Raw genomic sequence first — 17,112 nt, forward strand, 5'->3', positions numbered from 1 at the left:
CCCTTGAGCTGGCAGTGAGTGAGATGCCAGTGAATATGTGATGGCCTTGAGTGTGTGAGTTTAAAGTGATAAGTGTTAATATGGCAATCATCTTGTTAAAACCAATTGCTAGTCAAACAGGTGATGGGCATTAATTATCCAATATAAATAGAATAAGAAGGTACAGCTGGAACACTTTGTGTGGAAGCTACTAGGGAGTTAGTAGCACTGAAGAGTTGTCTTGGAAATAAACCAGCTTTAACCAAGAGACCAGCCTGGATTAATTCTTCCACCACAACCTCTTATTGTGAGTAACACTAAGATGGTTGCTTTACCCTGGCGGCATGAATGATATCATTCATACGTTTTCTGCATTGGATGGCCGGCCTCTTGTGTGTAGTATTGGTACTGACCACCACCCAAGCCGAAGTGGTGAGACTGATGGACCTCCTGTGGCCAGAGCAGGGGTAGTGAACATCACGGTGGGTTTCCATGATATTCAAAAAGCATCCCAGGGATGCGTCACTGAATCGGGGGGCTGCACTCTTCTTGCCTTTTGGAGCCATGACTTCACTGGTGCCCTCCTCGGCTGCAAGCATTGAGAACTGTGGGCATGGCTGCAGTTTAAACATGACACCCTGCGTGAGGAAGCGGCGAGGTAACGGCGTGGTGGGAAAATCGGAGGCTGCCAGCCAGCGAGAAGGCATGTTTCCTGTGGCTGCATAATTAATGAGCCAGGAATGGGACGATACGGCGCGAAACGACTTTTTTTCCTGCCTGTTACTGCACTTTGTGCAAATCTGGGACAATTTTGCCCTTTGTGCGTGTAGTGTCTTTTATTATTTTCCTCAGGTTTTAGTAACTGATAAACTTACTCTTTCTTTTTGACTCATGCAAACCTGGTTTGATTGGGTCCTTGTTAAAAAGTAAATACATTCCGCCTGGAAAAGCTATCTATGGGGGGAGAATTTTAAACAAGCCTTTGTTGCGACCAACCGAGTGGGTCGAAGAAAAGGAGCCAGCTCATTCCTCCTCACGCAGTCACAACAAAATGTATACAGGATCCTGGGCTTTATAAATAGAGGCATAGAGTGTAAAAGCAAGGACGTTATGGTGAACCTTTATAAAACACTAGTTCAGTCTCAATTGGAGTATTGTGTCCAGTTGTAGGTAAGACACTTTAGGAAGGATGTGAAGGCATGAGAGAGGATGCAGAGAAGAATTACAAGAATAGTTCCGAGGATAAAGGATAGGTTAGAGAAGCTGAGGCTGTTCTCCTTAGAGAAGAGCAGGTTGAGAGGATATTTGATAGAGGTGTTCAAAATCATTAAAGGCCTGAACAGATTAGATGGGAAGAAACGGTTCCCATTGACAGTAGAGTCGAGAACCAGAGGGCACAAATTTAAGGTGAATGGAAAAATAGCCAAAGATGACATGAAGAAAAGTTTTTTTTTGTTAGTTATGATCTGGAATGACTGCCTGAGTGTGTGGAGGAGGAAAATTCAATTCAATCATTGCTTTCTTTTTCATTCATAGGATGTGGGCTTCGCTGGCTGGGCCATCATTTATTGCCCATCCCTAGTTGCCCTTGAGAAGGTGGTGGTGAGCTGCCTCCTTGAACTGCTGCAGTCCCTGTGGCATGGGTACACCCATAGTGCTGTTAGGGAGGGAGTTCCAGGATCTCAAAAGAGAATTAGATAAAAACCAGAACGGAAAACATTTGTAGAGCTACAGGGGAAAGGCAGTGGAGTGGGACTAGCTAGGTTGCTCTTGTAGAGAGCTGACATGGGCAGGAGAGGCTGAATGGCCTCCCTGCTGTACTGTAACCATTCTATGCTTCTATAACACATAACGAGTGACCTGGAAGGACAAGGGTCAATCAGGGAAATTTAGCATGATTAATAAATTCAGATGTTATTTGACCAATTTATTGCATTATTTGAGGAGGTTACAAATATGGTGGATAGGGTATAGCAATAGAAATTATTTCCATGGATTTCCCAAAAGCATTTGAGACTGTCCTGCATAATACCCAAGTGCATGCCTATGAGATAAGGTAGTAAGGTAGCAAGATGAATTGATGTGTAGTTAGAAGGTAGACCATAAAGTGTGGTGGTGCATAGAGTAGCAACAGATTAAAATTGTTTTGCAGTGGAGTTATAGAAGGTTAAGGGGTGATTTGATCGAAGTTCTTGGTATCAATAGATGGAGAGAAACTTTTTCTGCTGGTTAGGCAGTCTAGGACCGGGGGACATAATTAAAAATTAGAGCCAGACTTTTCAGGAGCAAAATTAGGAAACATTTCTACATACAAAGGGTGCTAAAAGTTTGGAACACTTTTCTACAAATGGCAATTAATTCGAGATGAATTATTAATTTTAAACCTTTTTTTGTTAATTAAAGGAATTGGGAATAGGGGGCAAAGTGAGTTCACCTCTCATTCTTCTAAACTCCAAGAATATGGACCCAATTTACTCAACCTCTCATCATAGGAGAACCCTCTCATCACAGGGACTAACTAATTAATGCTTCACTGTATAGCCTCTTATCTTGAGACTATGCCCCCATGTTTTAGATTCCTGACCAGCAGAAGCAATCTCTGTGTCTACCTATCAAGCCCCTTCAGAATTTTGTAGGCTTCAATGAAATCACCTCTCATTCTTCTAAACTCCAAAACTAAATTCTAATCTTCAAAGCCCAATTTACTCAGTTTCTCACCTTACGACAACCCCTCATCCCAGGGACTAAGTTATTGAACTTTGGTTGTACCACCTCCAATGCAGGTATATCCTTTCTTAAATGTGGAGACCAAAACTGCGCACACTGTTCCAGATATGGTCTCACCAGAAACCTGTACATTTGGTACGAGTTTCTTTATTATTGTACTCCAGTCCCCTTGCAACATGCCATCTGCCTTCCTAATTGCTTGCTGCACCTGCATGCTAACTTTCTGTTTCTTCTATGAGCGCACCCAAGCACCTTTGAACATGAACACTTAGAAGTTTCACAAATTTAAATATTCTGCTTTTCTGTTCTTATGAACAAAGTGAATAACTTTGCACCTCCCTACATTACACTCTGCCATCCTCTTGTCCACTCACTTAACCCGTCTATATCTTTTTGGGGCCTTTCTATGTCCTCCCCACAGCTTACTTTCCACCTGGCTTGGTATCATCAGCAAACTTAGTTACATTACTCTCTGTCTGTTCATCCAAGTCATTAATATAGATTGTAAATAGCTGAGGCTCCAGCGCTGATCCTTGTAGCACTCCACTACTCACTGCCTTTTGGAAATCCAGGTAAATTACATTTACTGGTTCCCCTTTATCTACCCTACTCATTATATCTTCAAAAAAGTCTAATAAATTTGTCAAACAGGATTTCCCTTAGTAAAACCAAGTTGACTTGTAATTATACTATGCTTTGCTAAGTGCATTGTTAAGACTTCCTTAATGATAGGTTCCAGTATTTTCCCAACAACTGATTTTAGGCTAACTGGCCTGTAGTTCACTGTTTTCTCTCTTCCTCCTTTCTTGAAAAGCGGTGTAATATTTGCCAACTTCCAATCTAATAATTGTTCCTGAATCTAAGGAATTTTGGAAAATCATAGCTGGCGCATCCACTAACTCTGCAGCTATCCCTTTTAGGTCCTGGGGATTTGTTGGATGCTGGTGCCTTAAGTTTCTCCAATATCTTTTTGTTGAAATTAATTTTCTTTATTTCCTCACTCTTTGTAGCCTTTTGGTTACTGTCTATTTCTGGAGTATTGTGTCTTCTACTGTGAAGACAGACACAAAATGTTTGTTCGATATCTCTGCCATTTCCTCATTCCCTATGATAATTTCACTGTTTCTGCTTCTAACAGATGCACATCTACTTTAGCTACTCTCTTCCTTTTTTATATACATATAAAAGCTCTTACAACTTGTTTTTATATTTCAGGCTAATTTGGTCTCATGTTCTATTTTTTTTCCCTTTTTATCAACTTTTTGGAGGCTCTTTGCTGGTTTTTAAAACACTCTTAAACCCCCTCAGATTTGTAAGCCTCTTCTTTTAATCTAATACTATCCTTAACTTCCTGAGTAAGCCACGGATGGGTCTTTCTAGTTGAGCATTTGTTTTTCTGTATGATGTATTTTTCTTGAATATTTTTAATTGCTTCTTTAAATGTTTCAATAATAATACTAGATCTAAGATGGTTTTAAACCTAGTTCGTTCCACAACGTATTGCTCCAAGAAAACATTCTACAAATCCATCTTCTAGACCACTCTTACCAATTTTATTGTCCCAGTTTATATGAAGATTAAAGTCCATCATGATTATTAGATTTACTTTGTTACAAGCTCCAATAATTTCTTGTTTAATGCGCTGCCCAGTGGTATTACTACTGTTTGGGACCTATAAACTACTCCCACCAGTGTTTTCTGACTCTTGCTATTCCTAATTTCCACCCATGCTATTCCTAATTTCCGCCCATGCTGATTCTAATTCATGAACTTCTGAGACCAGATCTTTCTCACTAATGCCCTTTTGGCATCCTTTATTATCAGGGCTGCCCTTCCTCATTTGCCATTCTGTCTGTCTTTCCAAAATATTGTGTACCCTGGAATAATTATTTCCCATCCTTGATCACCTTGTGAGCATGGGCAGAATTTTACTCTTGGTGTGCGGGCGCGCACCCAACACGCCTGTGTGTGAAATAAAGTGCGAAACAAGCATCCTGACATCAACACACAATTTTGCAATATTTCACTAGGCAGGCACGCGATGAAGATGGAGGCGTGCCCGCCATTAATTAAGTGGCCAGTTAAGGCCCGCAAGAGACCAATTGACTCCGAGTTTATGTAGCCCTTGCGATTTTTCAGGCCATCGCACGGGCAAAACAGGCAGGCCACAATTTGCAAAACCTCATCCACGGGCAGGATAAGAGGAGTCAGTGGGCTTCACAAAACGAATAGTGAGTAGTTTTGGATATCACTTGCTACTGCTTGCTTCTGTGAACAGGACAGCTTCATTTTGCTTCAGCGCTGCATTCAGAGCATTTAGAAGCTTCCATTCAGGACTTAGTGTTGTCTTCCAGGCCCCTGGAGGGTTCAGACCATGTGGACCCTTCCAGGTATCAGACAGCCTACCCTGGTAATGGGGATTGTGGTCTCTGCTGGAGGCACCTCCTCTGAGGAGGAAGAGAGGGCCAGAAGGAGATGGAGAAGGAGGCCAGGTGTCCCTATCCAGATTCCAGGGGAGTGACCTGTGGGAGGAGAGGCACAGGACCAACAGGAAGGCCAAGGCAGAAGGCGCACAGAAGACATCACTATTCTGCTGCCAGGGTGTACAGGCAGCGATGCAGCTACCTCAATATGGCTGTGGTGCAATGCCGAAGGAGGCTCCGTCTGTCAAGGGAGACAGTGACCTCCATCTGTCAGAGGATCGGCCCCGAGATCAGCTCTGACTGTGTGGGTGGACACCCCATGCCAGTGGCTCTGAAGATCACGGTGGCCCTAAACTTCTATGCCTCTGGCTCTTTCTAGGGCTTAGTGGGGGATCTGTGTGGAGCCTCCCAATCAGCTGTCCATAGTTGCGTCAAACTGGTGGCAGAAGCTCTGTTCAGGCGTGCATTGACTTTCATTCATTACTGTACGGACAAGGCCAGCCAGGCAGAGCAAGCCAGCAGCTTTGCAACGATTGCTGAGTTCCCCTGTATCCAGGGTGCAATCGACTGCACACGTGGCCATCGAGGCGCCAGCAGCTGAGCCCAGTGCCTTTGTCAACAGGAAGGGATTCCATTCCATGAACGTGAAGATAGTGTGTGACCACAGGATGCAGATTCTGCAAGTCTGTGCAAGGTACCCTGGCAGCTCTCATGCGCTTACATCCTGAGATACTCACAGGTGCCGAGGCTCTTCAGTGCTCCAGCCCGACTGGATGGTTGGCTACTGGGTGACAAGGGCTATCTGCTCAAAAGGTGGCGCATGACGCCTCTCCGCCATCCAAGAACAGAGGCTGAGCAGCGGTACAACAGGAGCCATCCCTCCACAAGGGTGGTGGTAGGGAAAACCATAGGCCTTCTGCAGATGCGCTTCCGATTCCTGGACTGTTCAGGGGGTGCACTGCAATGGCCCCCAGATTGTGTGTCACTGATAGTGGTTGCATGCTGCACTCTACACAATCTGGCACTGGAAAGGGGGGATGCAGTGGTGGAAGAAGATCTTGACGAAGCTGCATAGGCAACAGGCGATGAGTCCAGTCATGAGTCCGAGGACGAGCACGCTCAGGTGAACACTGAGGGTATAGATGCAGACCTGGGTAACCTCCAGGGAGGCAGGGACACCTGGGAAGCTATGATTCAATGCTCCTTCAGCTCGCCTATCAAATAAGAACCACCACCATATGCCAAGGCTGCAGGCTCCATATTCAATCCCTGACAGGACAACATACACTATGTGCCAGTGCAATAAAGTTTAAGGAGTCACACGTCCATCATAACATCATGACTTACCCCGCACCTACAGAGCAAATAAAGCATCGAGAGGCCAGTTGCAAAAAAAATCTCATTTACTTCTGAGTGAAAAATGTAACAGAAATTAACATTAACCAGTGTTTTACATCACACCATTAAAAAAATAACAGAAAAATGGGGGAAATAAATATCACCCATGATCAGGCTGTGTGTTTAAGGTGCTTTAAGTTTTCGCTTGCGAGTGCTCCGTCTAGGTGCTCCCACTTTGCTGGCGCCAGCATTGGAGACAGCGGACTCACTTTGCTGTCTTGTTGGCCTTGATGACCTTGGCAGGCGTCCTCTGGCCCTGGAGCCTGTGCTGGCCCCGCCTGGGAGGGAGCAACCAGTGCCACAGCTGACAGCTCCCCAGTCGCCGCAGCCTCATCAGATGCCACGGTCACTGACAGAGGGGTGGAGGAGCTGCTGCCGTCATCCAGAGCACCCTGAGAGGAGCCCCCAAAGACAAAAGCAGCTCGTGAGCCAACGTCAGGTCACCCTGGACCTCCCTGCACATCATTGATGGATGCGCACCTAACTGGGATACTGGGTGCCCAGTCCATCTCCCACACTGACACTGACCAGCTGAGGTCATTGCCAGTGTGAGGGCTTGCAGGTCTGAGCACATCCCCAGGAACCCTTGATTGAGTCCCTGGAGGAGCCTTTCCATGAGAGTTGCCACTCTCTCCATGGAGGAGGCATTGCGCTCAGCCATGAGGGTCAACGCAGTGCTTATGCTCTGCAAGAACCCTTCCACAACGGAGACCATGGCACGGATTCCCTCATGTATCTTTACCAGATCTTCCCGGACACCCTGCTGGACATCCAGCAGCTGCTGCCTCAGGGATGACTCCACAGGCCCATCATCAGCCATCGACTGAGCATTGTCCTGGTCCCCAGCAGTCCTCCGACTGCTGGTGCCCTGGGCGCTCTCTGCCTCTGCCTGCACCTCAAGCGAGTGTGAGCTGCATTCATCAATGTGCAACAAGATACTAGATGCCGATTTTATGCCCACAAAGGTGCTTGTATCTGCACTGGTGCCTGCCTGACAGAGAGGATGTGACGGTGCGTGCTCAGCATGCTGGTCCTCAGGGGTCAGGGTTGGGCCTTCAGTCTCCTCACAATGAGGGGCTGCTGGTGATCCTAAAAGGGAGAAGAAGGACATGTCATTAGTTGAAGTCATTAGACTGTCAACGTGCATGCCTGGCACCCTGATGAGACAGAGATCTGCATCGTGGTGCCCTAGCCTTTCCATTGTCAATGGGCATTCCATGTTCGAGGTTCACATCAATATACAGACTACGCTGGAATAGTTGCAAAAAGCCATATTCTCACCTCAGTGCACTGCACTCTTACCTCCCCCGGCACCCCAACCATACCGCAGCCGCTTGACCGAGGTGCATGGCGGCTCTTCAGCTTCAGGGCCTCCTGCTCGTATCTACTGAGGACTCTGTGCATTGTTATGGGGTGTTTTCTCCTGGGAGGATAGAGGAGCATTGATTAGTGTACCCTCATCCTGCAGCACCATTGCAGCCTGGCCAATCCCACCTGAGGAACAACTCGCAGGGCTCAGCACATTCATGATCCTGGAGCTGCAAGGCACTCAGTCCAAGCAATCAGGGCTCACCCCCTTGGCCAGACCCTGCCTCATTGACATTTGTCACTCACACTGTAACACCTCTGAGGTCCATGAGGGGATGGGCAGCTCTTGCCTGTACTGCAAAGTGACCCATGCCAACACGATACTCACCCTTCCCAGAGATTGTTAAAGTGCTGCCGGCACTAGATCTATGTGCACCTCACATCATCACGGCTGCTGACTCTGGATGCCATCTCCTCCCAGGTCTTTTTAGTGAGGTGGGGGGGCCTCCTCCTCCCAACGCTGGGGACAAGTGTTTCTCTCCTGGCTGCCACCTTCTCCAGGAGGACAACGAGGCACTCGTCCGAAAAACGCCGGCTGCCCCGCCAACCTGCCTTTCTGCCTGCCATATTCACCCATTGTGGCATCCATGCACACTTCCGTATCCTTCGGTGGCAGCCTTCCAGGGGCTGCCGAGGCCGCATTTGAATCAGCCGCCAGGTTGCCATTGGACCCGGCGGACATCAAGCCCCCGCCCACCCCTTTGGGCTCATTCAAAGGCCGCGTCTCATGCTGGCCGGGCCTTAATTGGTCCTCCGGCATAAAATCGCGGTGCGCTGCCAATCGCAGGCAGCGGCCAGCTTCCCGACCGTCCCTGCCAAGCACCCCTGCCAAGAGTAAAATTCTGCCCCATGTCTCTGCAATGGCAATTAGATCTAAATCATTTACCTCTATTTGTACCACTAGTTCACCTATCTTATTGCCGATACTTTGTGCATTCAGACAAAGATCCTTTAATTTCATTCTTTCACTTCTTCTATTCCCTGCAAAGACCTTATTCACTGATGTACAATTTTTGTTAAACACTCTGTCCTTTCCCATCCCACTCTACTTCCCCTTACCCACATTTGTAAGGTGGAATGAGAGTCCCTTGGAGTCTCACTTAGGTTCGGAGCCATACTCTGGATCTAACAGGAATGAGGGACAATGCCAAGTAATGTGTTAAAACAATAATCTTATTGAATAATGATAATTATAATAATGATGATATGACAATTATAATTGATAATATAAAAAGAGAAAGGAGTTAAAAGAAAGAAATATAACTTTATTGAAAGGAAAAAGCACTTCATATATATCAGAGGAAAAGAAGAAAGACATTTTTTTTAGACAGGAACAATAACCCCAAATTGGTCTGTTCTATGTTAGCTCCCCAAAACGGATAAACCCAACTTAGCCTGTTCCACGACAGGACACTAAATTGGTAAAAATTCCCCTTGGTGCATACATTACCAAGTTTCTGAGTAACCTTACGGGGTTGGACTCTTCGGGCAGTCACTCCAATATCCCTTCCTCCGTAGTCTTCAGTGGTTGACTTTTCCACTCCAGCTGCAGCAGCGAATAGGGTCCGTTTAAGCTAAATTTCTGGCTCCATTCCAGCTGTAGCAGCGAATCCTGGAAGCAGGGTCCGTTTAAGCTAAATTTCTGGCTCCATTCCAGCCTTGAGGTTTAGTTCAAATTTTCTCAGAACAACGACTGGAAAAACACAAATCCTTATCAATTTTCCTTACAGGCACTGCAAGGCGTTGCAGACTTCATAATCCAAGTTGTTTGCATATCTTTTAATGGTGTCTTCCCATCTGCCATTAGTCAGGTTATAGTCCATCAATCAAACTCCATCTCCTGATGACCACCCCATGTAAGGCTGCTCATTGTCTTGGCCTGTAGTCAAGAGTCATCGGATGCAGTAGGAAAAGATTTCTGATAAATAAAAAAGCAACTTGTGTTTTAGTAGTCTAGCAGGAAAACAGAGATGTAGACCACACAACAGCTATGGATAGCCAATATGGAAAACAAAGTCTTGGGAAAACACATCACTACTGATTATTATTGATTAATTAATCAAAGCACAATCCCATCTAGGTTTAGATCAATGTCTACAAAGATTCATTACAGGTTGATTTAAAAATCATAAGTGAAGCATAAATAAAATGACAAAAATTAGTGATTGCAGCTGTAGGCCCACACATTGCTATACTGTTCTGATGTTCGCCTTTGTCTTTGGACTTGTAAATCTGCCTTCACCTGAACACCCACCCCCTGCCCCGCCCTATTAGTTTGAAGCCCTGTCCATGGCTCTAGTTATATGTTTAGCAAGGAAACTGATCCCAGTCCAATTCAAGTGGAGCCCATCCCAACAGAATTGTTCACTTTTCCCCGCGCACTGATGCCAGTGGCCCATGAATCAAAAGCCCTTCTTCCCGCACCACTCTTTGAGCCACACGTTTAATTCCCTAATGTATTTTACCCTATGTCAATTGGCAATCCAGAGATGATTACCTTTGATGTTCTGTGTTTTAATTTGGACCCTGATTCCTCACATTCTCTTAGCAGAACCTTATTCCTGATTTACCTATGCCATTGGTTCCCATGTGGACTATGGTAACTGGATCCTCCCCCTCCCATTCCAAATTCTCACTTGGGAGGAGATGTCCTTAACTCTGGCACCGGGCAAGCCACACAACCTTCGGAGCTCCCAGTCATGGCTGCAGAGAACAGTATCCATCCCCCTAACTATGCTGTCTTCTTTCACAGCCACATTCCTCTTTGCTCCCCCCATTTGAATGGCATGCTTCACCATGGTGCCAGGTCAATCTGCTCATCCACCCTGAAATCCTTTTCTTCATCCACACAGGTAGCAAGCATCTCATACCTGTTGGCCAGAGTCAGGGGCTGAGGCTCCTCCATCATTACATGCTGGTTCCCCATACCTGCCTGATACACAGTCTTTCTGTCCCCGACCCTTGACGAACTCTAAAGTTCTGCCTAACCTAGGGAGTGTGACCGCCTCCTGGAACAAAGTGTCCAGGTAACTTTCCCCCTTCTTGATGCATCGCAGTGTCTGCAGCTCAGTGACTCTGAGCCAATGTTTCTCAAGCCACTGGCACTTACTGCAGACATGTTTGCCCTGGATCACGCATTCTGCAGTTGCGCACATCGCCCGCCCTGCCATCTTTATTATGTGTTAATTCATTTATTATTTTCCTTAATTAATAAACCCTAATACTCCCAATAAGCTTTACCACTGCTAGTAAACCTTACTACTCCTAATAGAACCTTATAATTACTAATCAGTTGTAAGATGAAGGAGAAAGATACTCACCAAACAATCACTTACCTGTTTCCCTGTGACACCACACTTTGATTTCTCGCCAAACGTGGACAGTCCACAGTCAGAGCTCCCCATGCTCTTTTAAGCTTCTTGTTGGGTCTCTTGTCCTCGCTATCCTCTCGCATTTCTTTAAGCCTCTCACCGGAGAAGACCGTTTTAAATTAACTTTATTGAGAAGGCAGGAAGGAAGGGGGTCACATCATTCAGGGAATACCCTGTGCACTATGGGGACAGCCCCTAAGATATCACTTCCCCCCACTTTGCTTCTTCCCACCTGGCCTCCAAAACCTGTCCTCCGCCTCCTTGGGCTCCCCAATCCCTCCCCAGACTTGCCTCTCTCCGGTGGCCATGTCCTCTTCATCCCGTGGCCACCTTATAGTCACAGCAGCAACCGCTACTGAGTTCTGACACTGCTAGGACTGCTAGAGCTGCCAGCCAATCAGATTGGTCAGCAGCTCTCAAGAGCAGGACTTCCTTTGACTGAAGGGCAGAAATCCAACCCTCCGTTTGTTTATGCCGCCAAGAGTGTTATCGCTACGGGACAGCCTTTTTTAAAGTTGGTCAATTTGGAACTGACTTTCCTTCCAAGTGCTCGAACAGTATGCTCCCTCACACCCCTGCATAATTCAACCCTGTATCTTCAGCAAATTATTTTGACTGTTATAGTTGAAAATATAGATGTGAACTGATATTTTTTCAGGATTATTATCCTCCGTTAAAGTGTTACTCCACTATTTTGTAAAGGAGATCTGATCATATTAGTGCAAAACATAAGCAGCTGATTCAGGTCAATAACATTTTAATCGAGGAGCAGCATAGTGCCACTATGTGTTGGAGCACCAATGCCTGGTACCATAGAGCAGCTGGATGCATATTTGATCCGGCACACACTTCTGATGTCCTAATCAAAACCATACTGCATGGCAGTGATCAAGTAGAGACCAATCTGGAGGAGAGGAAGAAGATAGATATAGTTTTCATTTACATTTAACTATTCCACTTTTCCAGCCCTGTGCATTCTTTAGTTGGACTTGCAATTGGTCTCCAATTGCTGTTTCACTATCATCAAGAGAATAGCAGCTGTAGGTGACCCGTTGTTGCTGGGCTGTTGCCCTGATGGCAGCAAGAGATGTACTCTATGACATGGATGGGTGAATGACTAATACCCAATACCTTTCACTGAAATGAAGCAGAGACAGAAAGGGGACAAAATTCACTTTCAGTGGAGGCACAAAATGAGCAGTAGTAGATCAGTAACCCATTATGCACCCTGCCCGATTTTCCATTCTATTGACTTCAAATGAAAGAAAAATCAGGCAGGGTGTACAAGATGCATACAGTTGTCCATTTTGTGCCCTCAACACAGGTGAATTTTATCTCTACAGTCACTGTTGCAGAGACTTTTTACATGAGCTGACAGAGAATGATTTCTAGCAAAGCTGAACCATAGTTTTCTAATGCAGTCATCAGACGTAAACATCAATGACTTTTTTTGAGCCACTCAACGTCATTTCTATCCATGATGAAAAAGAAATTTAGAAATGTAACCATCCCTTGTGGGAATGACAGGAAATTTTATTGGCACCTAAAATAATCTATGTTAAGGTCATGTCAGAGATCTAGCTACTGTTGATGCTGTGTGCTTTTTGGATATCCTGTGCTTATGAATAATTGATAGGGCTCCATGTGTACTGAAGTTTTATTTTGGTACAATTTAATGACCTCCAGAACTCCCTAACTTTATATATTGAAATATACTCAGATTATTCCTTATCAAAGTACGCATAGCAAGATATCATTTACATAAATTTCTTTTTGAGAACTGTAAATTGCTCTGTAAATTGTTCTTTGGGAACAGTGTATCCAACAAAATTTAACAAATGGAAAACTTCGGAGAAGCTCATTTTGCAGATTTGCTCTACTGTGTTAGAATAGGTCACAACCAACCAATTCAAGTGTAAGGATTGAATTTTAAGTTTAGATGTAACAACGTATCAAATTGCACAAAATACTTGCTCTCTTCTTACATATGCATACCTGCTTTATAAATAGTGATATCATTCCCTCCCTTCCTGGTCATTGTAATGGTGGTGTTCAACTGAGTAGCATGTCAGAGATTGCTGGTTGAGAGCTATTTACATTGACTTTTTATGTATCATGTATTTTCTGTATTATGCCTTTTGTAAAGGGACAGTTATATTCCTGGAAATATTGATTTTTAAAAATTTTTAAACAGACACCATTTACACTCACACTGCGGTTATGGGATATCTACATTCTGGAGGGAGAAAGAGTCCTTGCTGCTATGGCATATACCATCATGAAACTGCACAAAAGTAAGATGATCTCTGCTACATATTGAATTTCTGTAAAGCAGTTATTTTGAATATTAGTAAAGTTGCTGAATACCAGAAATTAAGAGCACCATTTATTTGATGCCCAAATCCTGGCTGCAAATCCTTTTTTAAGAAAGTACTTTTCATGGTTCTTTCAGGAAAAAGGGATAATTCTATTGATCTGATATTACAAGACTTATGTCATTGGAAATAATTGATTAAATGTAGAGTTCATATAAGTACAAGAAAACGTTCAATATTTAATATATTTAATAAAATAATAAACACCTCTATGTATCTGTTAATAACCACTAGTGGAAGCAAAAGAGGATGGTACAGCACTTGATGGGGGGAATTTTATGAAGGCAATGGGGGTCTCAGCCACCGGCAAGAGACCCTTGTTGCCTCCCCCGGGAAGGCCCAATGATATTACATGCCAACCAGGCAATTGAGAAGTCACCAGCAGGGCTTCCGTAGGATCAGGACCCCAGGGCAGGAAGTCCAGCTCGCCAAGAGCCCAATTAGAGGCAAGTTCTTTTGCTCAGCTGCGCAAGTGGGGAGGCAATGGCTACTGCAGGAAAGACACCCAACCGGGGCCTGGATCTTTTTTGGATCCCTGGACTCAAGTGAGTGATGGTAGATGGGGTTTTGCGGAATGAAGGGATTGTGGGGGAGAGGTTTAAGGGAATTGTCAACAAGGGCAGGGTTATGGCTCCCAGCACTCCCCCTTACCAATGTCGAGTCCCTCAATCAGGCACTAAGTGCTTTTGAGCCAGGGAACGCCCCCCCCCCCCCCCTGCCCGGGAGACCACCAGCAACCCGCACAGGTTTGCTTGTCATGCTCCCCACGTGGTAACAAGCCCACCTGCTGCTGATTTAATACCAGTAATGGCAGGCTGAGGCCCTTAATTGGCATTAATTTCCCACTTAAGGGCCTCAATTGACAGGCAGGAAGACTGACACTGACAAGATGGAGATTGTGACAGGAAAACCAACCCAGAAAAGTGTTAAAATTGCAGCTGAAGCTGTTGTCTGTGTTGAAAGTGAAATCAAGGACGATGTAAAAATTGGCCCAAGAACAGTAGTACACCCCAAGGCTCGCTTTATTGCAGAAGCAGGACCAATCATCATTGATGAAGGAAACTTGATTGAAGAACAAGCCCTGATTACAAACAGCTATTCAGAAAATCTCATGTCTCAAAAGGAAGATATTGAACCTAAAGTTATGACTACTGGAACAAACAATGTATTTGAAGTTGGATGTCATTTTGAAGATTGGAGATAACAATGTAATTACATCTAAAGCATTTATAGATAGAAATGTGCTCCTAACCAGTGGCTACATTATTGTAGCATGTTGTCAAGTAAACTCCTGTGAAGTTATTCCTGGGAACACAGTTATCTACAGGATAGACTGTATGCAATGAGTACAGGGAGAACGTCCACAGCTCTGCAGCTAGACTTTCTATTGAAGACAGAGATAAAAACAAAAAACTACTGCGGATGCTGGAAATCCAAAACAAAAACAAAAGCAGGTCATTGGACTCGAAACGTCAACTGTTTTCTTCTCCTCCGATGCTGCCAGACCTGCTGAGTTTTTCCAGGTAATTCTGTTTTTGTTTTTGTTTCTGTTGAAGACGTTGCCTAATTATCATCACCTGAAGAAAACAGTGAAAGGAAGCTCCACTCCAATAAAAAGCTGAATAGAACCAGAGTCTGGCTCTGCGGAGGAACTAATACATTTATTTGGCTACAAGCATAGTCACTTAAAAGCAGTAATCTGTGCTACAATAAATTAACTAATGTATGAACCTTTTATTGAAGTGGTTATATGTCCTTTGAAATAAAATGAAGGTAAAAATTAGGCATAAAGAAAAAGACTGTCCATGGGCCTTCCCGCCACGGACTAAATTAGGGTGGAGACAGGGAGATGTCAGGGTCCCCACCAGCCACCACCCCAACCGATTAAATGCTGTCCTGCCTCCAGACTCACCATGGGGGAAGAGCATAAAATACCACCCCATACCACCCCATGTCTCCTTCTCCAAGAGAAGGAAAGCTATCAACATCACTCCCATCTCACAAAGTACAGCTCATGTTCAGTGATTCTAAAGAAACATTAGGCAGTAGCAGAGTATAACTTCGCAGTTCAGTTCAGAGTCTCCTTAAATGCAAAGGAAGATACATTGTGTAGGAGTTAGCACTGGAAGAAACAAATCAATTTAAATTAGTGGAAAGTAAATTTAAAATAGATCTGTCAGGAGGAAAATCTTCATTCAAACAATGATAAATATTTGAAATAATCTACTGAACAGGGTAGGAGAGAGAAAATCTTTTGGGAAATGACAGCTACTACATAGTTAAATTCAACAGAGGAATATAAAAATTCAATGAACAGCCAAAGATAAGGATGTTGGACTGGAGAAAGGCAAAGTTCAGAGATAGGAAGGATCTAGCCCAAAATAACTGGCAGAAAATTTAGTAGATAGGTTGGCAGATCAGCAGTGAAAAACCTTCAGAATTTAGGATTTAAGTTTTAAGTTTGGATGAGTGCAAAAAAAGATACCACGAAGCATCATAGTCTGCTTTGACACAGAAGGCCATTAAAGCCCTTAGTGTTTTGCCAGTACCTTAGTAGAGTTCTCTGGATAAATAGAAAAATTATTCAGAACTGAAATGTGGTATTTAGGCTTACAATGCTAGCATAGATTTGCTCAAGGCTTTTTTTTGGTATTTGACACAACTTGCGCTTTGGGACTCCTTTGAGGCCTTTACCTAGTGGCTCTGTGGAAATTACCTGGGAAGTTTGACCTTCCAATGGGCAACTTCCCTGCTCCGCGGGTGTTATGACATTGGCAGATGAAGTCTGCCAAATCCACGCGGGAAACTTGTTTGTGCTATCACAACGGTTTTGCAATTTGTATTTATGAGATTCGTGCACTGAATTCAGAAGTAGTAAGTCCACCAAGACTTCTAGAGATTTTTAAAAATTAAATGAGAATATGTATTAGCCAAAATAAAAGATTCCCAGCACATACATAAGATTACAAATTACTTACTATTACAATAACTCCTAAAATTCCAAATTAACCTGACTCCTAGTTACACCCTCTTTAAGGCAATGATCCACAAATAGATTGTAGATTTTAAACAGATCCAGCAAATTAATACCCTGGACAATGGCTTTTCTCCAGCTTTAGTTTCGGTAGACAGCAGACTTATGCACAAATACTGGAGGCTTCATTAAGGCTACTTCAAACACTTCTGTTAGATCTCTCAATTCCTTTCCTGACACATAGCCTCATTCTCCTTTATATATGTTTCTCTCTTAATATTTAAATTCTATTGTTTCATGTCTTTGAAACTGTATCTTCCTCATAACAAAAACTTTCATGTTGTCACTATATATTGTCAGTAACCCTTGGGAAAAATAAACACATTCCTTAGCCTTGCTTATCTGGCTAGTTGTAAAGCAGACTGTGATCCTTTTGAAATCCAAATCTCCCTTCAGCTATCTAAAAATGCAAATTTCCTTCACACCTTATATGCTAA

General features: G+C 44.1%; 1 protein-coding gene and 1 pseudogene across 3 annotated transcripts in view; both read left to right on the plus strand.

Annotated features, from left to right (window-relative positions):
* Positions 1-17,112, plus strand: part of LOC144684860 (uncharacterized) — a 399,842-nt gene that overhangs the window by 293,438 nt on the left and 89,292 nt on the right. For all 3 annotated transcript variants that reach the window (XM_078549191.1, XM_078549190.1, XM_078549192.1), the window contains one exon: positions 13,461-13,560. In XM_078549191.1, the coding sequence (XP_078405317.1) occupies positions 13,461-13,560 (100 nt within the window). The remainder of the gene's footprint in view (positions 1-13,460; positions 13,561-17,112) is intronic.
* LOC144684232 (dynactin subunit 6 pseudogene) lies at positions 14,523-15,023 on the plus strand (annotated as a pseudogene).

The sequence above is a fragment of the Cetorhinus maximus genome, chromosome 9 (assembly GCF_964194155.1).
Source record: "Cetorhinus maximus chromosome 9, sCetMax3.hap1.1, whole genome shotgun sequence".
In the NCBI taxonomy this organism is placed as follows: Eukaryota; Metazoa; Chordata; class Chondrichthyes; order Lamniformes; family Cetorhinidae; genus Cetorhinus; species Cetorhinus maximus.